This window comes from Panthera tigris, chromosome E1 (assembly GCF_018350195.1).
Source record: "Panthera tigris isolate Pti1 chromosome E1, P.tigris_Pti1_mat1.1, whole genome shotgun sequence".
In the NCBI taxonomy this organism is placed as follows: Eukaryota; Metazoa; Chordata; class Mammalia; order Carnivora; family Felidae; genus Panthera; species Panthera tigris.
In genome coordinates, this window is record NC_056673.1 from 55671638 (window position 1) to 55689357 (window position 17720).

The 17720-nt window shown below is 61.6% G+C and overlaps 2 protein-coding genes across 9 annotated transcripts in view; one reads left to right on the forward strand and one right to left on the reverse strand.

Annotated features, from left to right (window-relative positions):
• The window catches only part of UNK (unk zinc finger), a 33362-nt gene extending 31690 nt beyond the window's left edge, over positions 1-1672 (forward strand). For all 6 annotated transcript variants that reach the window (XM_007091271.3, XM_007091270.3, XM_042967507.1 and 3 more), the window contains one exon: positions 202-1672. In XM_007091271.3, coding sequence (XP_007091333.2) covers positions 202-357 — 156 coding nt within the window. In that variant the 3' untranslated portion in view covers positions 358-1672. The remainder of the gene's footprint in view (positions 1-201) is intronic.
• Positions 1673-2449: 777 nt separating this feature from the next.
• Positions 2450-17603, reverse strand: UNC13D (unc-13 homolog D). Of its 3 annotated transcripts, none has more exons than XM_042967503.1 (33): positions 17013-17603; positions 16489-16640; positions 15735-15770; positions 15346-15453; positions 15169-15228; positions 15017-15083; positions 14594-14774; positions 14202-14246; positions 13996-14064; positions 13751-13820; positions 13457-13561; positions 13254-13346; positions 13076-13179; positions 11379-11496; positions 11150-11274; positions 10923-11013; positions 10784-10840; positions 10607-10704; positions 10450-10501; positions 10238-10371; positions 10039-10159; positions 9539-9682; positions 9240-9338; positions 8930-9136; positions 8666-8734; positions 7473-7552; positions 5803-5908; positions 5657-5728; positions 5163-5246; positions 4946-5066; positions 4596-4719; positions 3962-4158; positions 2450-3193 (listed from the first exon to the last, which is right to left on the reverse strand). In XM_042967503.1, exons 2-33 carry the CDS (start codon positions 16603-16605, stop codon positions 3072-3074), a joined length of 3276 nt encoding a protein of 1091 aa, XP_042823437.1. In that variant the 5' UTR covers positions 16606-16640; positions 17013-17603; the 3' UTR covers positions 2450-3071. The 3 variants fall into 3 exon arrangements, with proteins under 3 accessions (XP_042823437.1, XP_042823438.1, XP_042823436.1); XM_042967504.1 differs by lacking the exon at positions 17013-17603 and adding an exon at positions 15906-16045 and having other exon boundaries at positions 16489-16542; XM_042967502.1 differs by lacking the exon at positions 17013-17603 and having other exon boundaries at positions 16489-16887.
• Positions 17604-17720: the final 117 nt, after the last annotated feature.

The following is a 17720-nucleotide window of genomic DNA, read 5'->3' on the forward strand; positions in this document are numbered from 1 at the left end:
CTCCCTCCGCACCCCTGGAAGCAGACATTGGGAGCCCTGAGGGCATCAGGCTGGACTCTGACTCTGCCCTCTCACTTGGCAGCCATGCTGCTGAGCTCTGTGCCTCTGGTTCCTCATCAAGGGGACCAAAGAGAATGTTGAGAAAGCTCCTTGTCCAACTCAGGGCCAGGCTGGTGACCATGATGTCACTTTCTCCCGCAGGCCGTGTTCCACATGCAGTCGGTGAAATGCCTTAAGTGTCAGGAACAGAACCGAGCGGTGCTGCCGTGCCAACACGCCGTGCTGTGTGAGCTCTGTGCCGAGGGCAGCGAGTGCCCGGTCTGCCAGCCTGGCCGGGCCCACGCCCTCCAGTCGTGACCCCGCAGGCCTGGCCCTGGCCTGGCTCAGATCTTCTTACCTAGGACTTTTTAAAGTATATATATATATGTATGTATGTATGTATGTATGTATATGTATATGATTCTGTATATGTATACATTTCTGTATGTGTGTAGGTATGCGTGGGCGGCAGTGTGTGAACAGTGTCTGTGTGTATATCTGTACATAGATATAGACACACACTTTAAAACAGACTTACCAAGCACTTTTTAAAAGAAAAAACTATTTTGCAGCCCTCCCCTTGCCCACTCCCTCCTTTTCCACTGCAGAGACAAAGTCCCCTCTTCGCCCACTGGGCTTCAGCAGGGGATATGTTTCTGTCTCTTTTTAAATGTAGGGAAACTAACTAGTTTTAACTTCTTCCTGGGGCCTGAGCGGGAAGCTGGAAGGGGCTGAGGGGAGGGACCAAGCCTTCAGGGCAGGCTCTGTTCACTGCACCTCCCCAGGCCAGGGAGAGAGCCAGGGATGTGGACATCCCCAGGGCATACCTGATTCCCAGCTGTGAGGCTTGAGGGGGATGTGCTGAGGTCGAAGTCAGCCTAGCTCCTAGGTTTACCAAATGTGTATTTAGTCTGGGGCTGGCAGGCCAAAGCTGCAGGGGCCAGCCCCATTCCCACCCCTGGGCCCTTGAAGCTCCTTGAGGGGCAAGGCCCAGGAGTTCTACCCCTCAGGTTCCTGAGGCCAGGGATCCACCTCAGTCCTCTCCCTCTGGGCCCCCAAAAGCAGCCTCCCTGGCCCCAGGGCCACCTACCAGACTGGCACTGCCCTCTTCATAACCCCCCAGCTGCTGTCAGCTTCCCCCCCCCCCCCCGCCCCCGTTTCCTCCCTTCCCTCTGGCAGCTAGCAGGGCAATTGGTGGGGAGAAGCTACGGACTGAGGACCAAGGTAGGGCTCAGGCCCTGCCCTCCTCACCGGGAGGGGCTCCGTATGCATTCCTTGGTGCTCTCTGAGTGCAGCTGACGTCCTGCCCATTTGGAGCAGACGCCCGTGTACATGTGTGTGCGTGCCTGTCCGATGTATATTGTGTCTTAGCTTCCATTTTAAAAATTGTTCTGTACAGAAAGATGCAGTGGGTGCGGGAGGGCAGAGCAGGTGGAGGGAAGCCACCCTGCTCCCAGCTCTGGGGGTCTGGGGTGGGAGCAAGAGGGCTGTGAAGGGTCTGGCCTGGACCAGGCTCTCCTTGGGCTCAGCACGAAAGGGCTTTCAATGAATTAAGTGAAAACTTTTTTTTTTTTTACGAAAATGCAAAAATCAACAAAGCTCCAAACCTATTGGAAATAAAATATGAACTTAACAGTGGTAGCTTGTTTACATGAGGGTGAGGGAGATCCAGCCCCACCTGGGTTATAGAAAGAGCTTATGCCCCATCAGCTGGGACCCATTCACTTACTGTTTTGCAAAACACAACAGGGCCCCTCGTAGTTTCTCAGAGGAGGAGAACTGTCTTCTCTCAAAAGCACTAAAAGGAAGATTGAGGGTCCCAATCTTTGAGGCACCTCTTTCCTCCCCCTGCTCTTAGCTGGCCTAGTAGGTAGCTGTGAAGAAACACAGCTACTGGGCTGTCTGTATGGATCTCAGGTTCAGAGCTGAAAGGAGCCTTGGATGATCTCGACTGACCCCCTTCACCACCCTCCCCCATCATACTTGTGTGGGCTCAGAGAGGGTCACACAGCTAGATATGACAACCCGGCCTCGGGCTCTCTCAGCATAGGGGCCACTCCCCCCCCCCCCCCCCCCCCAGGCCAGGCTGCAACTCCGTTCCTTTCAGCCCTTGAATAGACACACAACTGAACTCCTGGGAGACCCCCACTTATGGTGCTCCCCTTGGGAGCATCAGGCCCTTGTGCTAGGCGGCAACCACACACACGGATATGCCTGGTAGTGTTTTGTTTGAACATCAGTTACTCCCACATCTCCCTGCTGTATAAGGTGAAGTGAGGGGCCGAGTGGGCCACAGGTGGGGGGACAGCTCAAGGTCTCCTGAAGGCTGAGGAGGGGGATTGCAGGGCCTGACTGTAATCTCCTGGACCCCGATGCAGGGCAACAGCATAGTTCCTTAGAGGACAATGAATTGTTTTTGGTTTTTTATTTTTGCTAAGAAAGTTTCTACGTGGCAGGTAACTGTCCCAGGGAGGGGTCCACAGTAGACACAGTTGCCAAGCTGTCCTTCCTGCTCCTCTATGCCAGCCCCACTGCCTGCCAGTTCTCACCTCTTCAGAGCCAGAAGGTTCCCAGTAGCCGCCTCAGGAGAGGAGCCAGGCTCCCTCTCAGGGCAGCGGTAGCCCCAGCCCCAGTGAACCAGGGAAGGAGAGCTAAAGAGCAGGCCCCAGGGAGCCCAGCCCCCCACCCCAGTGACTGGAACAGGCAGGCCAGAAACGCAGGGAGGCAGCTCTGCCAGAGCAGCACTTCCCCAACAGGAGAGCGAGGGCCAGAGATGCAGACAGCTGCCCCCTCCCCCTGGTGCTGAAATTTGGTAGAGAATGCTGAGGCCAGGGCTGGAGGCAGGGGGAGGGAGTATAAATACCACAGGGGCCCCGGGCCCCTCTGGTGGGAGGACCAGAGAGGATCCACACACTGGGCCTTCCGCACACCGGGGTTCCCCAGACTTGCAGGGCCCTTGCGGACTGTTAGGCCAGGCTGGTGGGGAGAACCCAGATCTTGCAGGCACCCGGCCCCCTCCCCAACCTCCACTGCTACCGCCCTGGCTTTGGGGCATGCTGGGAGGCCTGCTTGGCTCGCTGCCTCCGCAGCCTCACAAACACCTGGGCCTCCCGATCACCCTTCCGGCTCTCCAGCAGCTGCAGGATAGGATCCCCTGCGAAGAGAGGCGTTTGGGGGTCAGCCTGCGGCGCCGGGGGTGGGGGTAAGCAGTGCCTGGCTAGTGGTGGGGGTCACAGCACTGACCCGTTCCCCAGCCATCCTGAAAACTAGCGATGGACACACACCAGCCAAGCTCACGAGACAGCCTGAGGTCATCCCCTAGCTCAACCGCACTGGCACAGACACGGACCCAACTGCATTGGAAGAGGCTGAGGTGCGCTTCAGGCTGCAACTCTTGCCCTTTTGCATGAGAACCTTAGGCTAGGGAGTCGGCCTCTTTGTGCCTCAGTTTACTTATCTGTAAAACAGCAATACCACCTGCCACAGTGCGTGGTTGTACGACTGAGAGTTAACATGCGTCAGGTGCTTACAAGTGGCTCCTAAGTGCTTGGACATGTGACCTATTCGTACTATCCAGCCTGGAGGATGCTTGGGCTGTGCCCCCTGGTCAGAGACACTCAGGCCCTCTCCCCAAGTAAGCCTGTTAGTGACCTTCCTCCACTAGAGGGTCCCACCACACTTGGGCTAACAAATTTCCCTGGTCTCTTGATTAGACTGAGCTATCTACTCAGCACGAGCCACCACGCAGACTCCACTGGCTTCCACCCCCAAGGAGGGATTTCTCTGACCCCGACTTCATTTGCTTCCCTGGGGGCCACTGCCTGAGGTTTTACAGGCTGCCCTTCCCCTGCACCCCCAGTGCTGGGCCTGGCCCCGCACCCGAAGCCTCACAGCCTCTGTCTGCCCTGGGGCTCAGGCCTACCGTTGGGCGCAGGGTAGGTGAGGGGCAGACGGGTCTGAGGCACCTCGCCAGGCTCCTCCGTCCCAGTCAGGCCCGGCACTGAGCGTAGTGGCAGAAAGGCCTCCCCTTCCAAGTCATCAGCCCCCAGCGTGTCATGGTCCAGCACCGTGAGCAGGAGGCAAGCTCCGTCCTTCCGGCACGGCTCAGCAGGCACCAGGCTGAGTGGGGGACAGAGTGGGACTCAGCTGCCTGCTCCCCCACCCCACGGTCACTGGCACCCACCCGCACACACAGTTCGCCCCTGGATCTTGAGGACAGGACAGGGCTGAGGGCAGACAGGTGGGAGTTAGGATCGCAAAGCCAGTTCTCAGCCTAGTTATGTCCTGACTCCTCCTCTGTGGGCTGATACTTCAAAGCAAGGGCCTATGTCCCCAGACCTTCCCTGGAAGCGAAAGCCTCTCAGCCCAACAGGTGGGGGTCTTCCCCTCCAGTCCTGCTCCTCCTCCCGGGGTCCCAGCAAACCCCCGTGCCAGGTGCCCCTCCCTGGGACCCAAATGCGGTCATCTCAGGGGAGCCCGTCGGCCTCAGGTGGGAGGGGCAGGCCCGAGGGAGGTCCGGGGCTGGGGAAGGGTGGCAGGTACAGGGACCCACTCACAATTCAAAGGTCTCATCAAACAGGGGGTGAAGGTCCTTCTTGTGCTTTTGGGTCTCCCGGGGGGCCAGCTCAGGGAACTCGTGCCTGGGCTCCAAGGTCAGTTGGACAAAGGGGTCGCTGGAGCCTGGCAAGTGAGGAGGTCACCTGGGGAGGCCACGTTGCCGAGGATATCCCAGCTCCCCGCCTCGTCCGGGCCCCTGCAGCCGCGCCCCGTTCGGCGGCATCGCCCCCTCCTGGCGATCTGCAGAAACTGCACGCAGTGCTCCCGCTCGGGAGCAAACTGCCAGAGACGCGGGGGAAGGGGGCCTGAGCAAAGACTCGGGAGCGGCCAGGGGACAGCCTGCGCTCACCATTGGAGTCCAGGGGCAGCAGGCTGGAGGCGCTGAGCAGCTCCACACGCAGCTTCTGCTCAGAGGCGCGGTAGGAGACTTTGACTGTGACCGCCCCTAACTCCTCAGAGGCCGCTTCTGCCTAATAAGGGCGGGGCGCATGGGCAGTGTCGGCTGGGGCAGAGTGGAGGCGGGGCTCCAGGGACACAGGGAGCGCAAGGGAGGAAAAGAGCCTCACCTGCTGCTGGATCCGGCTGCAGAAGTACTTCTGGATGAGCTCCCTGCTAGAAGCGGCCTGCAGCTCCAGGTCTTTCTGCAGAGCCTGGGAACGGGGCACAGCTGAGAAGTCACCTGAACTGTCACACTCAACCACAGCCCAGGGCTGCCCTTTGGGAACTTGCCGCCAAGAGGGGATGTCAGTTTGATATGGAAAGCACTGGCCGTTCCAGAACCTTCGGCCGCAGAATGCACCCTCAGGACAGACAGGGTGGGCTTCACAGGCGTGCTCCCCCTGCAGTGGCACAGCCACCCCCTCACCATGCTTAAAAAACCTGATGCTTGGTTTAAAACACCAAAGCTCTGCTGTGGCTGCCTTTAAATTTTCAATAATTTCTGAAAAGGGGGCTCACATTTTCTTTTCGTGCTGGGCCCCATCCGTGATGACACAGGTGAGCACAGAAAGGCAGGTGTCCCCCCCCCCCCCACCCAACCAGCTCACCAGAAGACCCCTACCTGGAAGGTGGCTGTGTGCAGGGCCTCAGGTGGCAGGCCACAGCCCTCTGCGTAGAAGCAGACCTCCAGATTCTAGGGGGTGAGACATCAGAGGTGACCCCAGGCAGCCTCCCACCAGGATTATTTGTGGTCACTGCTATTATTACCTGAAGTGCAATCTTCAGCTTGCTAGAGGCCAGGGGGCAGCTCCGCTGGGAGGCGGCCACTTCCACCAGGACGGTGAGCGTGTGGGTCCAGAGCAGGGTCAGAAGGCTGGGGTGAGGTGCAGAGGGACATCAGTCACAGGATAGGAGGGTGGAAGGGGAGGGAGCAGAGACACTCTTGAGAAAGGGACCCAGACCCACCCCCAGCTCCTCCCCACCCCCACCCTCCACTTCTACCTGCTTCTCAGGTAGGGCTGGAGCCACAGGCAGGAGTGGGGCAGGGAGGACAAGGGGTGGGGGGGCCGGTGGGCGGGGCCAGTCCCAACCAATGTGTCTCATAACCTAGCAGAGAAGGCTGCTCAGTAGGATTATCAAACCCCAACAAACAAGGTGGGGAGGGGAGGCTGGTCCCCCAGTGACAGAATCAGGATTCAGTAGAGGAGTGGCCAGAATGAAGAGGATTCCAGCATGGATAAGGATGGATAAACTGTCAGGAGAAAAAAATAGCAACCAAGCCACAGTCCTACTAACTACCTGAAAGAACTGAATTTTGACACGCCAAAGTAGATTCAGGCAGTTAAGTACCAAAAAAAAAAAAAAAAAAAAAATGGGTTGTGTAATTAAGAACGGGGAAGGTCATACTAAGTAAAGGTAGTTAATGTAGTCAACATATTTGGGTGCTTATTATGCCCCCAGACAATGTTCTAATGGCTGTTGAGACAGCAGTGAGTGAAATCCCTGGAGTGGGGATTTCACTCTGTTTCAGCTGAACAAATGGCATGTTGTGGCCTGAGAAATGAAGAAGGCGGGCTTCCCGGGGGTCGCTGCACCAGGAGGGGTACGCGGGGAGCAGGGCAGCAGCCTCAGAGCCCGGATCCCATGGGGAGGACCCACGGCCATCGGTCTGCAGCGCGCCAACCACTTCCTTTGCACAGGCGCTACATTCGACACCCCACGTGACTCACTTGGTCCTCATTAAAGGCCAGAACTATGATCATCTGCACGGAAAACTTGAGTAATCTGTGCACTCCGCCCACCGAGCAACAGCAAAGCTAGAGTCTGAATTCAGGTGGGCTGGGGCCCACACCCTTGACTTCTAGCTATGCTGCCCAGGCCCCTGCTCGAAGAGAGACCCTAACTAGGGGCACCTGGGAGGCTCAGTCGGTTAAGTGCCCGATTTCGGCTTAGGTCATGATCTGATCTCACCACTCGTGGGTTCCAGCCCCACATCAGGCTCTGTGTGGAGAGCCTGGAGCCTGCTTTGGATACTATGTCTCCCTCTCACTCGGCCCCTCCCCTGCTCACATTCTGTCTGTCTGTCTCTCTCTCTCTCTCTCTCTCCCTCTCAAAAATAAACATTAAAAAAAATGTTTTTAAAGGCACCCTAACTAGAAGTTCCCCTGAATCATGGGAGAATACCCATTGCCTGTAACGTTAGGAGGGGAGATGAGCCAGCAAGGCCCACAGACAGCCCACGGCTAAAGGAGAAGGCAGCTTTCTGCTCAGCCTAAAGGGAAATGGGCAAGTGTGTGAGGAAGTGAGCCCCCTGTCCCTGGAGGTGAGCCTTGAAGCAGAGGCTGGTTGCATCCTCCCCTGAGAATGGATGCTGAGGCCGGGAAAGAGGGGCTGGTGGGAGGCGGTGGGGCGCCGCAGGGCGGGAGGCTGCCGCAGACCTGTTGAAGTTCTCCTGCACCAAGTTGGCGTTCATGTAGCAGAGCTTCACTTCCAGAAACTTCATCAGGGGCAGAATGGCCTGGGGAGAGGGGTGGGCAGCACGTCTGGTTCTGGCCCATTCCCATGCCCTGACTCGGAAGGGCAAACAGGACCGGGAGCTTTTGTGCCCTTGCTTTGGGACGCCTGCAGGACCTGACCCCTGCCCACAGCCGGCTCCAGCCACACTGGCCTCCTGTACGCGCGGTCCTGGCTCGGGGCCCTGGCCTTTGCCGTTCCCTCCCCTGGAAATCCTCAAGGCTCCTTCTCTGGCTTCCTTTAGGTCTGGGCTCAGCTGTCACCCTTGAGGAAGGCTTTCTCCAGCCACTGTCTAAAAATATCTCCATTTTCGGGGCGCCTGGGTGGCGCAGTCGGTTAAGCGTCCGACTTCAGCTCAGGTCACGATCTCGCGGTCCGTGAGTTCGAGCCCCGCGTCGGGCTCTGGGCTGACGGCTCAGAGCCTGGAGCCTGCTTCCGATTCTGTGTCTCCCTCTCTCTCTGCCCCTCCCCCGTTCATGCTCTGTCTCTCTCTGTCTCAAAAATAAATAAACGTTAAAAAAAAAATTAAAATAAATAAAAATATCTCCATTTTCTCTAGCACTTATTATCTAACATGCCATGTGTGTGCACGCACACACACACGTACATATGGTTCTAGTTACATACATGTACTTGGCTCTGCCACCTCCCCTACCAGAATGTAAGCTCTGGGAAGGGCGGACTTTTCGTAATTTTTGTTCATTGATATATATCCCAGTGCCTAAATCAGTGCCTGGGACAGAGTGAGTGCTTCAATAGTTGATGACTTAATGAGTCAGCGTCTCCCAAACAACCAAAGGTACGCATCACTGTGCCCCCTGACGGGTGAGGACGCTCGAATCAGCTGGCTTGTGCAGACAGGAGCTGAGAAGGATGCACGCCCAGATCTGTCTGGCTGCAAAGTCCAAGCTCCCCCCGACTGCAGTCCCCACACCGATGCTGGGGGAGTCCATGGAATGACCCAACCCTGCCCCCTTAGCATCCAAGGAGGAAACCGAGGTCCAGGAGGGAACACTTCTGGCCCAAGTCTGGGGGACTCATCGCTGACATCCCACCGACTTCAGCTCCCTGCCACCCTAAGCCCCTTTGGCAAAGCTGAGCAGGGAGGGCCACTCACATCCTCAGGCAGGACAGACTCCTTGACAGTCACGAGCTTCTGGATGTGCTTGGCAATGCCCACCTCCAGCTGCGGACACAAAGCAGGAGGGAGACCGGGGCGTGAGTGCGGGGAGGACGGGGCCAGGCCACTTGGAGCCCGGGTTTAGGTTCGGGAAGGGGTAGGGGCCGGACGTCAGCCCAAGTCCGGGGGGGGGCGGGGGGGGGCGGGGGGGGCGGGGGGGGGGGGGGGCGGGGGGGGGGCCCTGCGGGTCAGACAAGGTACCTGCTCGGCCAGGGTGCGGACGCCAGTGCGGATCTCGTGGCCCAGCCCGGCCAGCGCGCCCTGCAGCTGGGCATGCAGCGTGTTCTGCAGCTGCCCCTGCTCCAGCACAGCCCCTACCCGCTGTTCCAGCGCCTCCCATGCCAGCTGGGTGGGCAGCTTGCCGATCACCAGCCGCAGCTGCTCCATGTCGTTCACCACCACGCACAGCTGAGGGCAGGCACGGGCGCAGGAGCCAGCGCTTCCGGGGTTGTGCCGGGACCGGCAGCCCCTGCCCCCGCCCCGGTCCCCGACACCCAGGTCCGGCCCTTACCATGTTGGCCGCCTGGCCCTGGTCCTTCTGGCCTGCGGAGAGCTCCCGGGCCCGGGTCTTTATGAGGCTGCAGTACACCAGGGCCAGCCGACAGGTATCCTGGGATGGGGAGAGGAGGATCAACGCGGGCGGGAGCCCACGAGGGGGTCAAGGTGGAGAGGCACGGAAATCTCGGTGACTTGGGGACTTAAGACACAGGCCTTCGGAGGCTGCCGGGGCAGGAGGAGCTGGGGAGAGAGAGGGTGAGTGAAAAGGGGCTGTCCTAGAAAGGAGGGGAAGGACCCACGAAGACGCCGCACCTCCACAAACTTGACGGTGATCATGAAGGCCTCCTCCGGGTCGGGCCAGTCCAGCTGCCGGGCAGTATGGCTGATCTGGGCGAAACAGGTGGACAGATCCACGGCTGATGTGCTGTGCTTGGTCAGTTCGCCCAGGGGCACCAACTGGGGGATGGGAGAGGGTGCAGAAAGGAGGGCTCAGGCCTTGCCAGATTCCTGCTCCTCCCTCCCTCCTTCCTTCCGCAAGCACGCAGGACGGGGCGGGGCCGGGGGGGTGGGGGCGGACTACCAGGGGTGCGAGCGAGGCTCCCCACCCAGGGACCCCCCCCCCCCCCCGGCTGCACAGATCAGTCTGTGAAGGAAAGCCACGCTCTACACCAAGGATATCAGGAGGCGGTGTTTTGCACAACTGGCTTCAAGGGCCGGTTACCAGCTTCTGCACATCCTGGAGGTACAAGCAGAGCCCCGAGCCCCACCCCCAAAGCCGGGACCCCGTCCCTGGTCTCGGGCCCCGCCCCCACCTCATCCATCTGCACAGCGCGCTGCACCCGCGCCAGGGCCACACTGTACGTCTTCTGCAGCCAGGAGGGGACGGCGGGCTGGAACCAGCGGTGAAAGCCATCCAGGGCCAGGACTCCGTCCCTGGGGAGGGCCGGGGCTCAGCCTGGGAGCCTCTCCCCAGCCCTCCTCTCTCTCTTGTGCTGACCCACCACTGCCCACCTCTCTGCGGGGACTGGGGCCAGCTGGCAGAGCTCCTTGAGGCTGACATAGAGCTGGAATAGACTCTCGCCCACCTCCAGGGACACGGCGCTGCCCGCCACCGCCGCCGTGTGGTCCTGTACCCGCTTGGCCACCTGCGAAGGGAAGGCGTGGGGACGGGGCTCCAGAGCCAGGGTCGAGGGCACGGCCCGGAGACGCGGGGCGAGACTCACCAGCCACTGAAGCTCCAGGAAAGCCACGGAGAAGAGGTTGACCTTGAGGGCACTGGAAGGAAGGCGACAGGTGTGACCTGGTGGCACACACAGGGCTCCTTCTGGTCCCTCTTCTGAGCCCCTGCCGCACTACCTCCCAACCCAGCCACCCGCTCACTTCTGGAAGATCTTGTTCCACGTGCGCTGGCACTGGTGTAGGTCGCCAACGATGTCCTGCACCAGGCTCAGCAAGGCCTTGCCTGCCTGCAGCATGCCCTGGCAGGGACAGAGGCGCGCTGAGCAGGGCTGCAAGGGGCGAGCACCCCACCCCGCCGCCCTGCCCGAGCCCCCTCACCTGCACCATGGGCTGATGGTGCTGCTGCTTCAGGTGGAACCATTCGACGGTGCCGGTCTGCGGGCAAAGAGGCGGTGAGCAGGGAGGGTCACTAGGCTCAGGCACGTGCCCTCCTCGTCCCCGGGGTGAGTACCCATACCCGCAGCGCCTCGGTCACCAGGCGGGGCAGGGGGGCGCTGTCGGGGCACAGCTCCCTAAAGGCCTTCATCTTGCACATCTGTACCAGGACCCTGTGGGGACAGACAGCTGGGTCCAGGATGCCCGCTGCCCCTGTACCCTCCCCTCCCATCCCCAGCAGGCTGCCGCATCCCTGCGGGCACCCTCGTTCCTGGCCTCACTGAAGAAGGGGAAGGGGTGGCCGCTGACCTGAGAAGCGATTGCAGCCGGGCTGGGGAGTCGGGGACAGAGAGGGGGAAAACAGACCGGAACCTCCTGATGAGGGAGAGGCCGTAGGCCAGCAGGTTGCGGAACGAGGCAGCCAGCTCTTCTTGCTGCAGGGCCAGGCAGAGTCGGGAGCTGCTTTAGGGGGCCCGGACCGCCATCCCCGCACCCTGAGCTCTGCCTGCCCAACACCCCTCATTCCACCCCAGCCCACCTGTTCTGCCTTGAGCCGGCCCTGGATCCACTGGTACTCGATGCTGGTGATGGGGTGCAGGAGGCAGCTGCTCGGGAACTCCAGGCTCTGGTAGAGACGACTATAGGCCAGCCACTGCCTGCAGCGGACAGGAAGCCCTCAGCCCCGCCAGGCGGGGCAGCGTCCTTCCCGCTGCTCACCGGCCCTGGGGAGGGACAGCGAGGTGCCCTGCCCCCCAGACCTCCTATGGACCCCCATCAACCTCATCAAGTTGTTTTTCAAACATGTAAATGAATCATCTGTTCCTCAAATTGGGATATTTGTGACTTAAAGATTCAGGATCTCGGGGCGCCTGGCTGGCTCAGTTGGTCAAGGGGCGGACTCTTGATTTCAGCTCAGGTCATGATCTCACGGTTGTGAGTTTGAGCCCCGCGTCGGGCTCTGCGCTCACAGCAGAGAGATTCTCCATCTCTCTCTCTGCCCCTCCCGCTGCTCATGCGTGCTCTCTCTCTCAAAAATAAATAAACGTTAAAAAAAAATATTTAATATAAAAAAAATAATAAGAATTCAGGATTTCTTGCTTCTTTCGAAAAAAAGATTTGGAGACTTGAGCCTTCATGCACACGTGCCAAACATCAGCTGGGACTGCCCCATAGACAGTTTAGGGGACACTGCACAGAGGTGATGACCAAGCTGAAATGTGGCCCAAGCGGGACCGTGAAGGAGGACGAAGAGAAGAGCAGCCCAGGGACAGGCCTCGTCCCGACCGGGACACCGCACTGCATGCTCGGGCCCCGCAGGACCCTGGGCCCTCGCTGTGGGTGTCCGTTCCCAGGCCCAGCCTCACCCACATCCCCTGTCCGCCTATCTGGGAATACCCACCTGCCCAGGGTCCTACAAGCTGCCCCTCTCCCCCAGCCCCCTTCCGGCCCCTACTCAAGTGCCAAGTGTCAGCCGTGGCCCCGGGGCAGCGGGCACCGTCATTCCTCCTGGCCCGGCCAGCGCCCGGGGTGCCCCCAGTTCTGTACTCCTCACCCGCACAGGAACATCTGAGGACTCGCGCGTGCCCCTTCCCTCGTTCCCACAACCTCTTGGGGCACAGGGGATGGGACAGGCCCTCAACACAGATGTGGTAATGCCGGCGCGCAAGTCTGTTGACTCAAGGGGGGTGGTGCTGGAAGACGGGGCTGCCGATCTGGGGCAGGGGTGGCGAATTCAAATGCCAGGGAGTGACGTGGGCCGATGGCAGCCGTGAGGGGCCGGGGAGGCCGTGCGCTCCGTCGTGGCCAGCTACAGCCCAGCAGAACGACAGCACTTAGGGTCCGTGGGAAGCCGGACACGCGACTCCGTGTGGAAAACCTCCAGATTTGTAAAAGTGGGCAACTGACTCAAAACTTAAAACACAGGGAGACCGTCGGAGAAGCGTCCAACTCCTGATTTCGGCTCAGGTCGTGATCTGAGTTCGAGCCCCGCATCAGGCTCTATGCCGACGGCAAGGAGCTTGCTCGGGCTTCTCTCTCTCTCTCTGTACGCCCAACCCGCGTAAATAAACCCACGTAAATAAACCGGCGTAAATAAACCCGCGTAAATAAACTTAAAACAAAAACAACTTAGAGCACACAGTTGGGGCCAAACAGAAATCTCCCGAGGGTTCGACTTTGAGCTGCCAGCCTGTAGGAGGACAGGCGACCCTCCCGGGTGCTGGGCCGTGCACTCACGCCAGGGACTGGTGGAAGTCGGACAGGTCCTTCTGCGTGGCATGGAGAAAGAGGATGGTAGCAGCCTGGGGACTCAGCGACCCGTCCCAGGAGGTACTGCCCGCCTGCGGGGACAGGTGGAGGGGTGTCAGGACCCAGCAGGCGAGTCCCGTGCCACCCGGCGCTGGGAGGGCAGTACCTGGTGCTGGGTGACCTCGTGGGACACGAGCTGCTGCAGCAGGTGGAGGTGCACCGTGTAGCTGGGCTGGGAGCGGCTGGCCGCGGTGGCTCTCTGCAACGGGGCCAGCACGGCGGCGAGTGGAGGGCCCCGCGCCCGGTGCGGCCCGTCCAGCCACCCCAGGCAGGCCCCTGGACGGTCCCTGCACCCGGCCCCCGACCTACCCGCTTGTGAATGAGCTGGAACTGGAGGTGGCACTGACCGCGGTCGGGGTAGGTCTCAGTGCAGGGCTCCAGACGGTACCACTGATCCTCTTGGCAGCGTAGGTCCTGGCGGGAAGGGCGGGCAGGGGGTGCCCGTGCCCATGAGTGGCACGAATCTCACACAGTTGGGGGCAGAGGAGGCAAGAGGAGGGAGACCCCAGGCCCTGCTTGGTGTGGACCCAGTACCGCTCCCCTGAACTCCTCGTGAACCCCCGTTCGGTCTCTCTCCTGAGCCTCTTTCCTGACCCCACTCACCTGTAGCCTCAGAACCACGTTCCCCAGAAAATCATCCTGGCCTTTGTCCTTCCGGGCCTCCTTAAAGATCCTGTTTCAGGCAGGGTCCATGAGGGGGATGGGCCAAGACCCTGAGGGGTCAGGCTGGGATCCGTCCCCATCCTGGGCCCAGACACAGCCTGCAGCCCAGCAGACAACCCGCACGCACGGGGAGGGCAGAGGGGCCCACACGCCCTCCCCGGGAACCTGCTCCCCACGGCATTCACCTCCGCAGCCCATGCAGATCGGTGAGTTCCCCGAGCTTCTGTCTGACAGACTCCACGGTATCCAGGTCCCTGAGGGGGGCGAAGGTCTGAGCAGGAGGCAGGGAGGGTGTCCTGGGAGCCCCTGACCCCTTTGGGAGGAGGGTCTACCCCGCCCCCACTCGCCCCCTTTCTCTCCCTGACCCCGCCAGGCAGGGGACGCCCCTCACCACATGTCCAGATGGAAGCTCGAGTTGCTTATGTCCTCAAACTCCCTACAGGGAGGAGAGGGCACGGCTGAGGGCCTTGGAGGGCCGGAGCCAACCAGAGCCTGTCCCTGGGAGCTCCCTCCCCCACTCCGCCACTGTCCAGTCTGACCCCTCCTAGCAAACTGCTCCTCCGTCCTCTAAGGCAAGGCTTCGGCCTACCCCCCGGACCAACCCAGTCCAACCCTCCACACCCCGCCTGCACACGTGGGCCACTGCTCTGTCCTGTCTGGCCTCCCGTCTATCTCTGGCCCAGGGAGTAGGCTCCTCCTCCGGTCGGGCCAAGTCACCTCCCCTGAGTCAGGAAGTCCCGCTGATCTCACTGAGGGGATAGGGGCTGGGGCCGGGCCACGTACAGGATGAAGGTCTCCTCCCAGACAGGGTTGAGGGTCTGGGTGATGACCTGGGTGCGGTGGGTCTGCTCCTCTGGGATGGTGTGCCTCACCACAGCCTTCTGCCGATGCCGGGACCCAGGGCTGCCTCCTGGCGCGCCTACCCCCTGCTCAATGCCCAGCAGGCAGTAGGGGTCACTGAATCCTGGGGAAGGGGGGGAAGGACGAGGCCACCAGGGTGTTGGCCAGGCTCCCTGGGAGACTCCCTCATCACCCCAGGGGCAGAGCCCCAGCCCATCCACAGACTCGAAGGGCCCGGGGTCAGCAGCACCCAGGTGAGCCCCGGGGGACGTCTGGGAGATGGGAGCTCCCTCCCAGTTCTGGGACAGCCTGATGGGGAGGAGATGTTGGCAAGAAGGCCCTCAGGGACCCTCACCCTCTACTCACCACTGACGTCTTTGCCCAGAATGCCCTTGGCTTGTTTCACCGTTGCCTTCAGACAAAATATTGGCTTCTGGAAGGATGGGAGGGTGAGCCTGACTCCTGGAGGGAGCTGGGCTTCCCTGTCCTAGCCTAGGGAGGACCTGGACCAGGGTTACCTCAAGCTTCTGGACCTTCTGCAGCAGCTGCTGGTGTTCCTCGGGCCCCATGTGGAAGGCCTGGTGGGATGGGAGCGTAAGAGACTTAGGGCACAGGGTGGGGACGGCCGGTGGGGAAGAGGACTCCTGCCTGAGTCCAGGCTGCAGGATGGCGGGCGGAGTGGGGGCTGGGCTCACCTCCTGCAGGTATTGAAGCAGCTCTGAGGCCTCCGTCACATGGTTGGGCTCAGGCTGACCCAGGCGGTGCAGGATGGTGTAGAGAGCTTCCTCGTAGAGTAGGGCCCGCTGAGGCACAGCACAGTCACCTCAGGGACCCCTGTCAGCCCACTGCAAGGTGAGCCCCCTCCCACCCCGTCCCCCTCCATCTACCCCTGGCACCAGCGCTGCACTCCCAAAGCTGGGACGAGGCACCCCCAACGTGTAGGGGATGGGGGGGGGGTTAAGACCCAGAAGTCTCCCTCCCCTGCTGTTGCCATCAGCCTTGGCCAGTGGCCAAGGAGAGTGTTCTGAAGAATGTGGGGCTGCCTCCCAGCACCTCACTGCCTCCCCAATACTCTGATTCTTACCTCTTCAGGGGAGAAGTGGTGGGATGGAGGCTCGATCTGGGGAGCAAGGTGAAAAGACAGATGTCCCCAAGGCCTGGACCAGGGCTCAGACAGCAGGAATGGCTCCTCACCGAGCAGGCCCAGGCCTAGGGCTGCAGGGTCCCCGGCCTCCAACCCACCAGGGCTGCACACCTGTTCCCACAGCAGGCCTCCCGGGAGTCCAGGCCCCGGACCGCCTTCCTGGTCCCCTGGCTGGCCGCGGCTGAAGTCCATTGGCGCTTGGCTGCCCCAGCAGGGTGAGCTTGCGGCACCCGTGGCCCCAACCTCCCTTCCTTCCCCAGAGGAAGCAGCACCGCTTATCGGGTCGGCCACGCTCACACCCCAGCGGCGGAAGTGAGGCCCAGCAGTGGAGGTGGGAGACTGGGGGACATGCCAAGCAGGCCTGGGGGCCGCTCAGCTGGTCCCCACCCACCCCCCCCCAGCACCCCAGCCCACGGCAGGGCCGCTCCCTAACAGCTGGTGACTTTGGAGCTGGAGGAGCAGAGGATGGGGTGGGGTGGCCCCACCAAAGGGACAGGCTCAGAGAGCCTCAGACCCCAAGACCTGAGGCCCAGGATGGCCCAGAGAACACGCGGCAGCCCCCGGTCTGCCAACCCAGAAAGAAGGTCCTGCCCAGGTGCCCTGAAAGGCAGGGAAGGGACCACACCCTTAGCCCCAGCCCGTGAGAGGTGGAGCCCCGAACCCCGGCCACTCTCCTCACTGAGGTCACTCCTACCTCCTGAGCCGTTCGGGGCAGGGGATCCTGCAGATCTCTGACCCTGCGGCGCCTTATCTTGATGGCCTGGCGTAAGAGGGGAGGGCGCCGCTGGGACTGGGAGAGGTGTGTCGCCATGGTGGCCCGTTCTGCCCTTCCCCTCTGCCGAGCCGCTGCCGCAGGGTGAAGATCGAGAAGCCACAGGATTATGCAAAGAGCACCGGGTGCCACCCTGCGCCAGGGAGGGGTGCGGGCCGGCGGGCTGGGGGAGGTTCCGGTCAGGGTTTCACCACCTCTGAGGCCTGTACCTTCCTCCCTCCGGCCTGCTGGGGTCCCGGGAGGAACTCTCCCGAACGGGAGGCAGGTGGACCCGGTGGGCGGGTCCGGCTCCACCCCACCCTCCCACAGAGGCCGGGAGACGGGGGGCGTCCAGCGTTCCCCAGCAGGGGGCGTCAGCGCCACCCTGCCCCCTCCCAGCTGTGCACCCGGCGGGGCCAGGGGCCCAGGGGAGCTGCCCCGTGTCGGTGGGGTTCTCACCCACAGACCTAGAGCGGAGCTGGGCAGGGCACAGGGTGGGGGCTCCAGAGAGGCATCTCCCGAGCGGGCAGCCAACTGCTCAGCCTGCTCCACTCCACAGGTGACATTCCACCAAGGTGACTGGGCCAAGCTGTGCTGGGCGGAGACGGCCCTGGGGCCCCTGCCCCCGCAAGGACATCAAGAGGGTGCTCCCTTCACATGCCCTTGTAGGGGGTTAGCCAACCCCAGGGACTCCTGGGTGGGGCTGGCCAGAGGACGAGGCTGGAGAGACGGTGCGGCCCAGCAAGAAGGGACAGGAAAATAGGACACTTCAGTGCTGGGCTTTCTGAGCTCCCAGAGGCACGGATGCCACACCCATGGCCTTCCTCCAGGCCAGGGCCCAGGGGGGTGCAGGCCTGGCACGGAGGTTGGCTCTTCCCTGCTCCCAGGCACGGAGCTTCACAAGGAGAAGGCACCCGCAGGAGGGGCCACCTGACATGTCCCTCCCACAGGCACCCTTCCACGAGGTGGTGAGCACAGCAGCCCGGCCCCTGGTTCTAAAGCTCCCAGCCCAGGACAGCTGCTGGGCTGCCCCAGGCCCCAGGGGACCCCGTGGGAGGGCGAAGTTGCTGAGTAACCACCGTGGAATGGAGACGTGGGAGGCCGGAGCGGTCCTGGGCCCCAATGCGCTGTGGGAACAAGGGGCTGTCACACGGGGCGGGAACAGTCTCCCCAGG

What these genes read in the sequence shown, in the direction of transcription:
- UNC13D (XM_042967503.1), bottom strand. Translation starts at nt 16,605, where the DNA reads ATGGCGACACACCTCTCCCAGTCCCAGCGGCGCCCTCCCCTCTTACGC. An exon ending in TGGGAGGAGACCTTCATCCT is followed by an intron (nt 14,247 to 14,593) that starts GTACGTGGCCCG and finishes TCCTCCCTGTAG; the next exon opens with GGAGTTTGAGGACATAAGCA. An exon ending in TCCTGGAGCTTCAGTGGCTG is followed by an intron (nt 10,372 to 10,449) that starts GTGAGTCTCGCC and finishes TTCCCTTCGCAG; the next exon opens with GTGGCCAAGCGGGTACAGGA.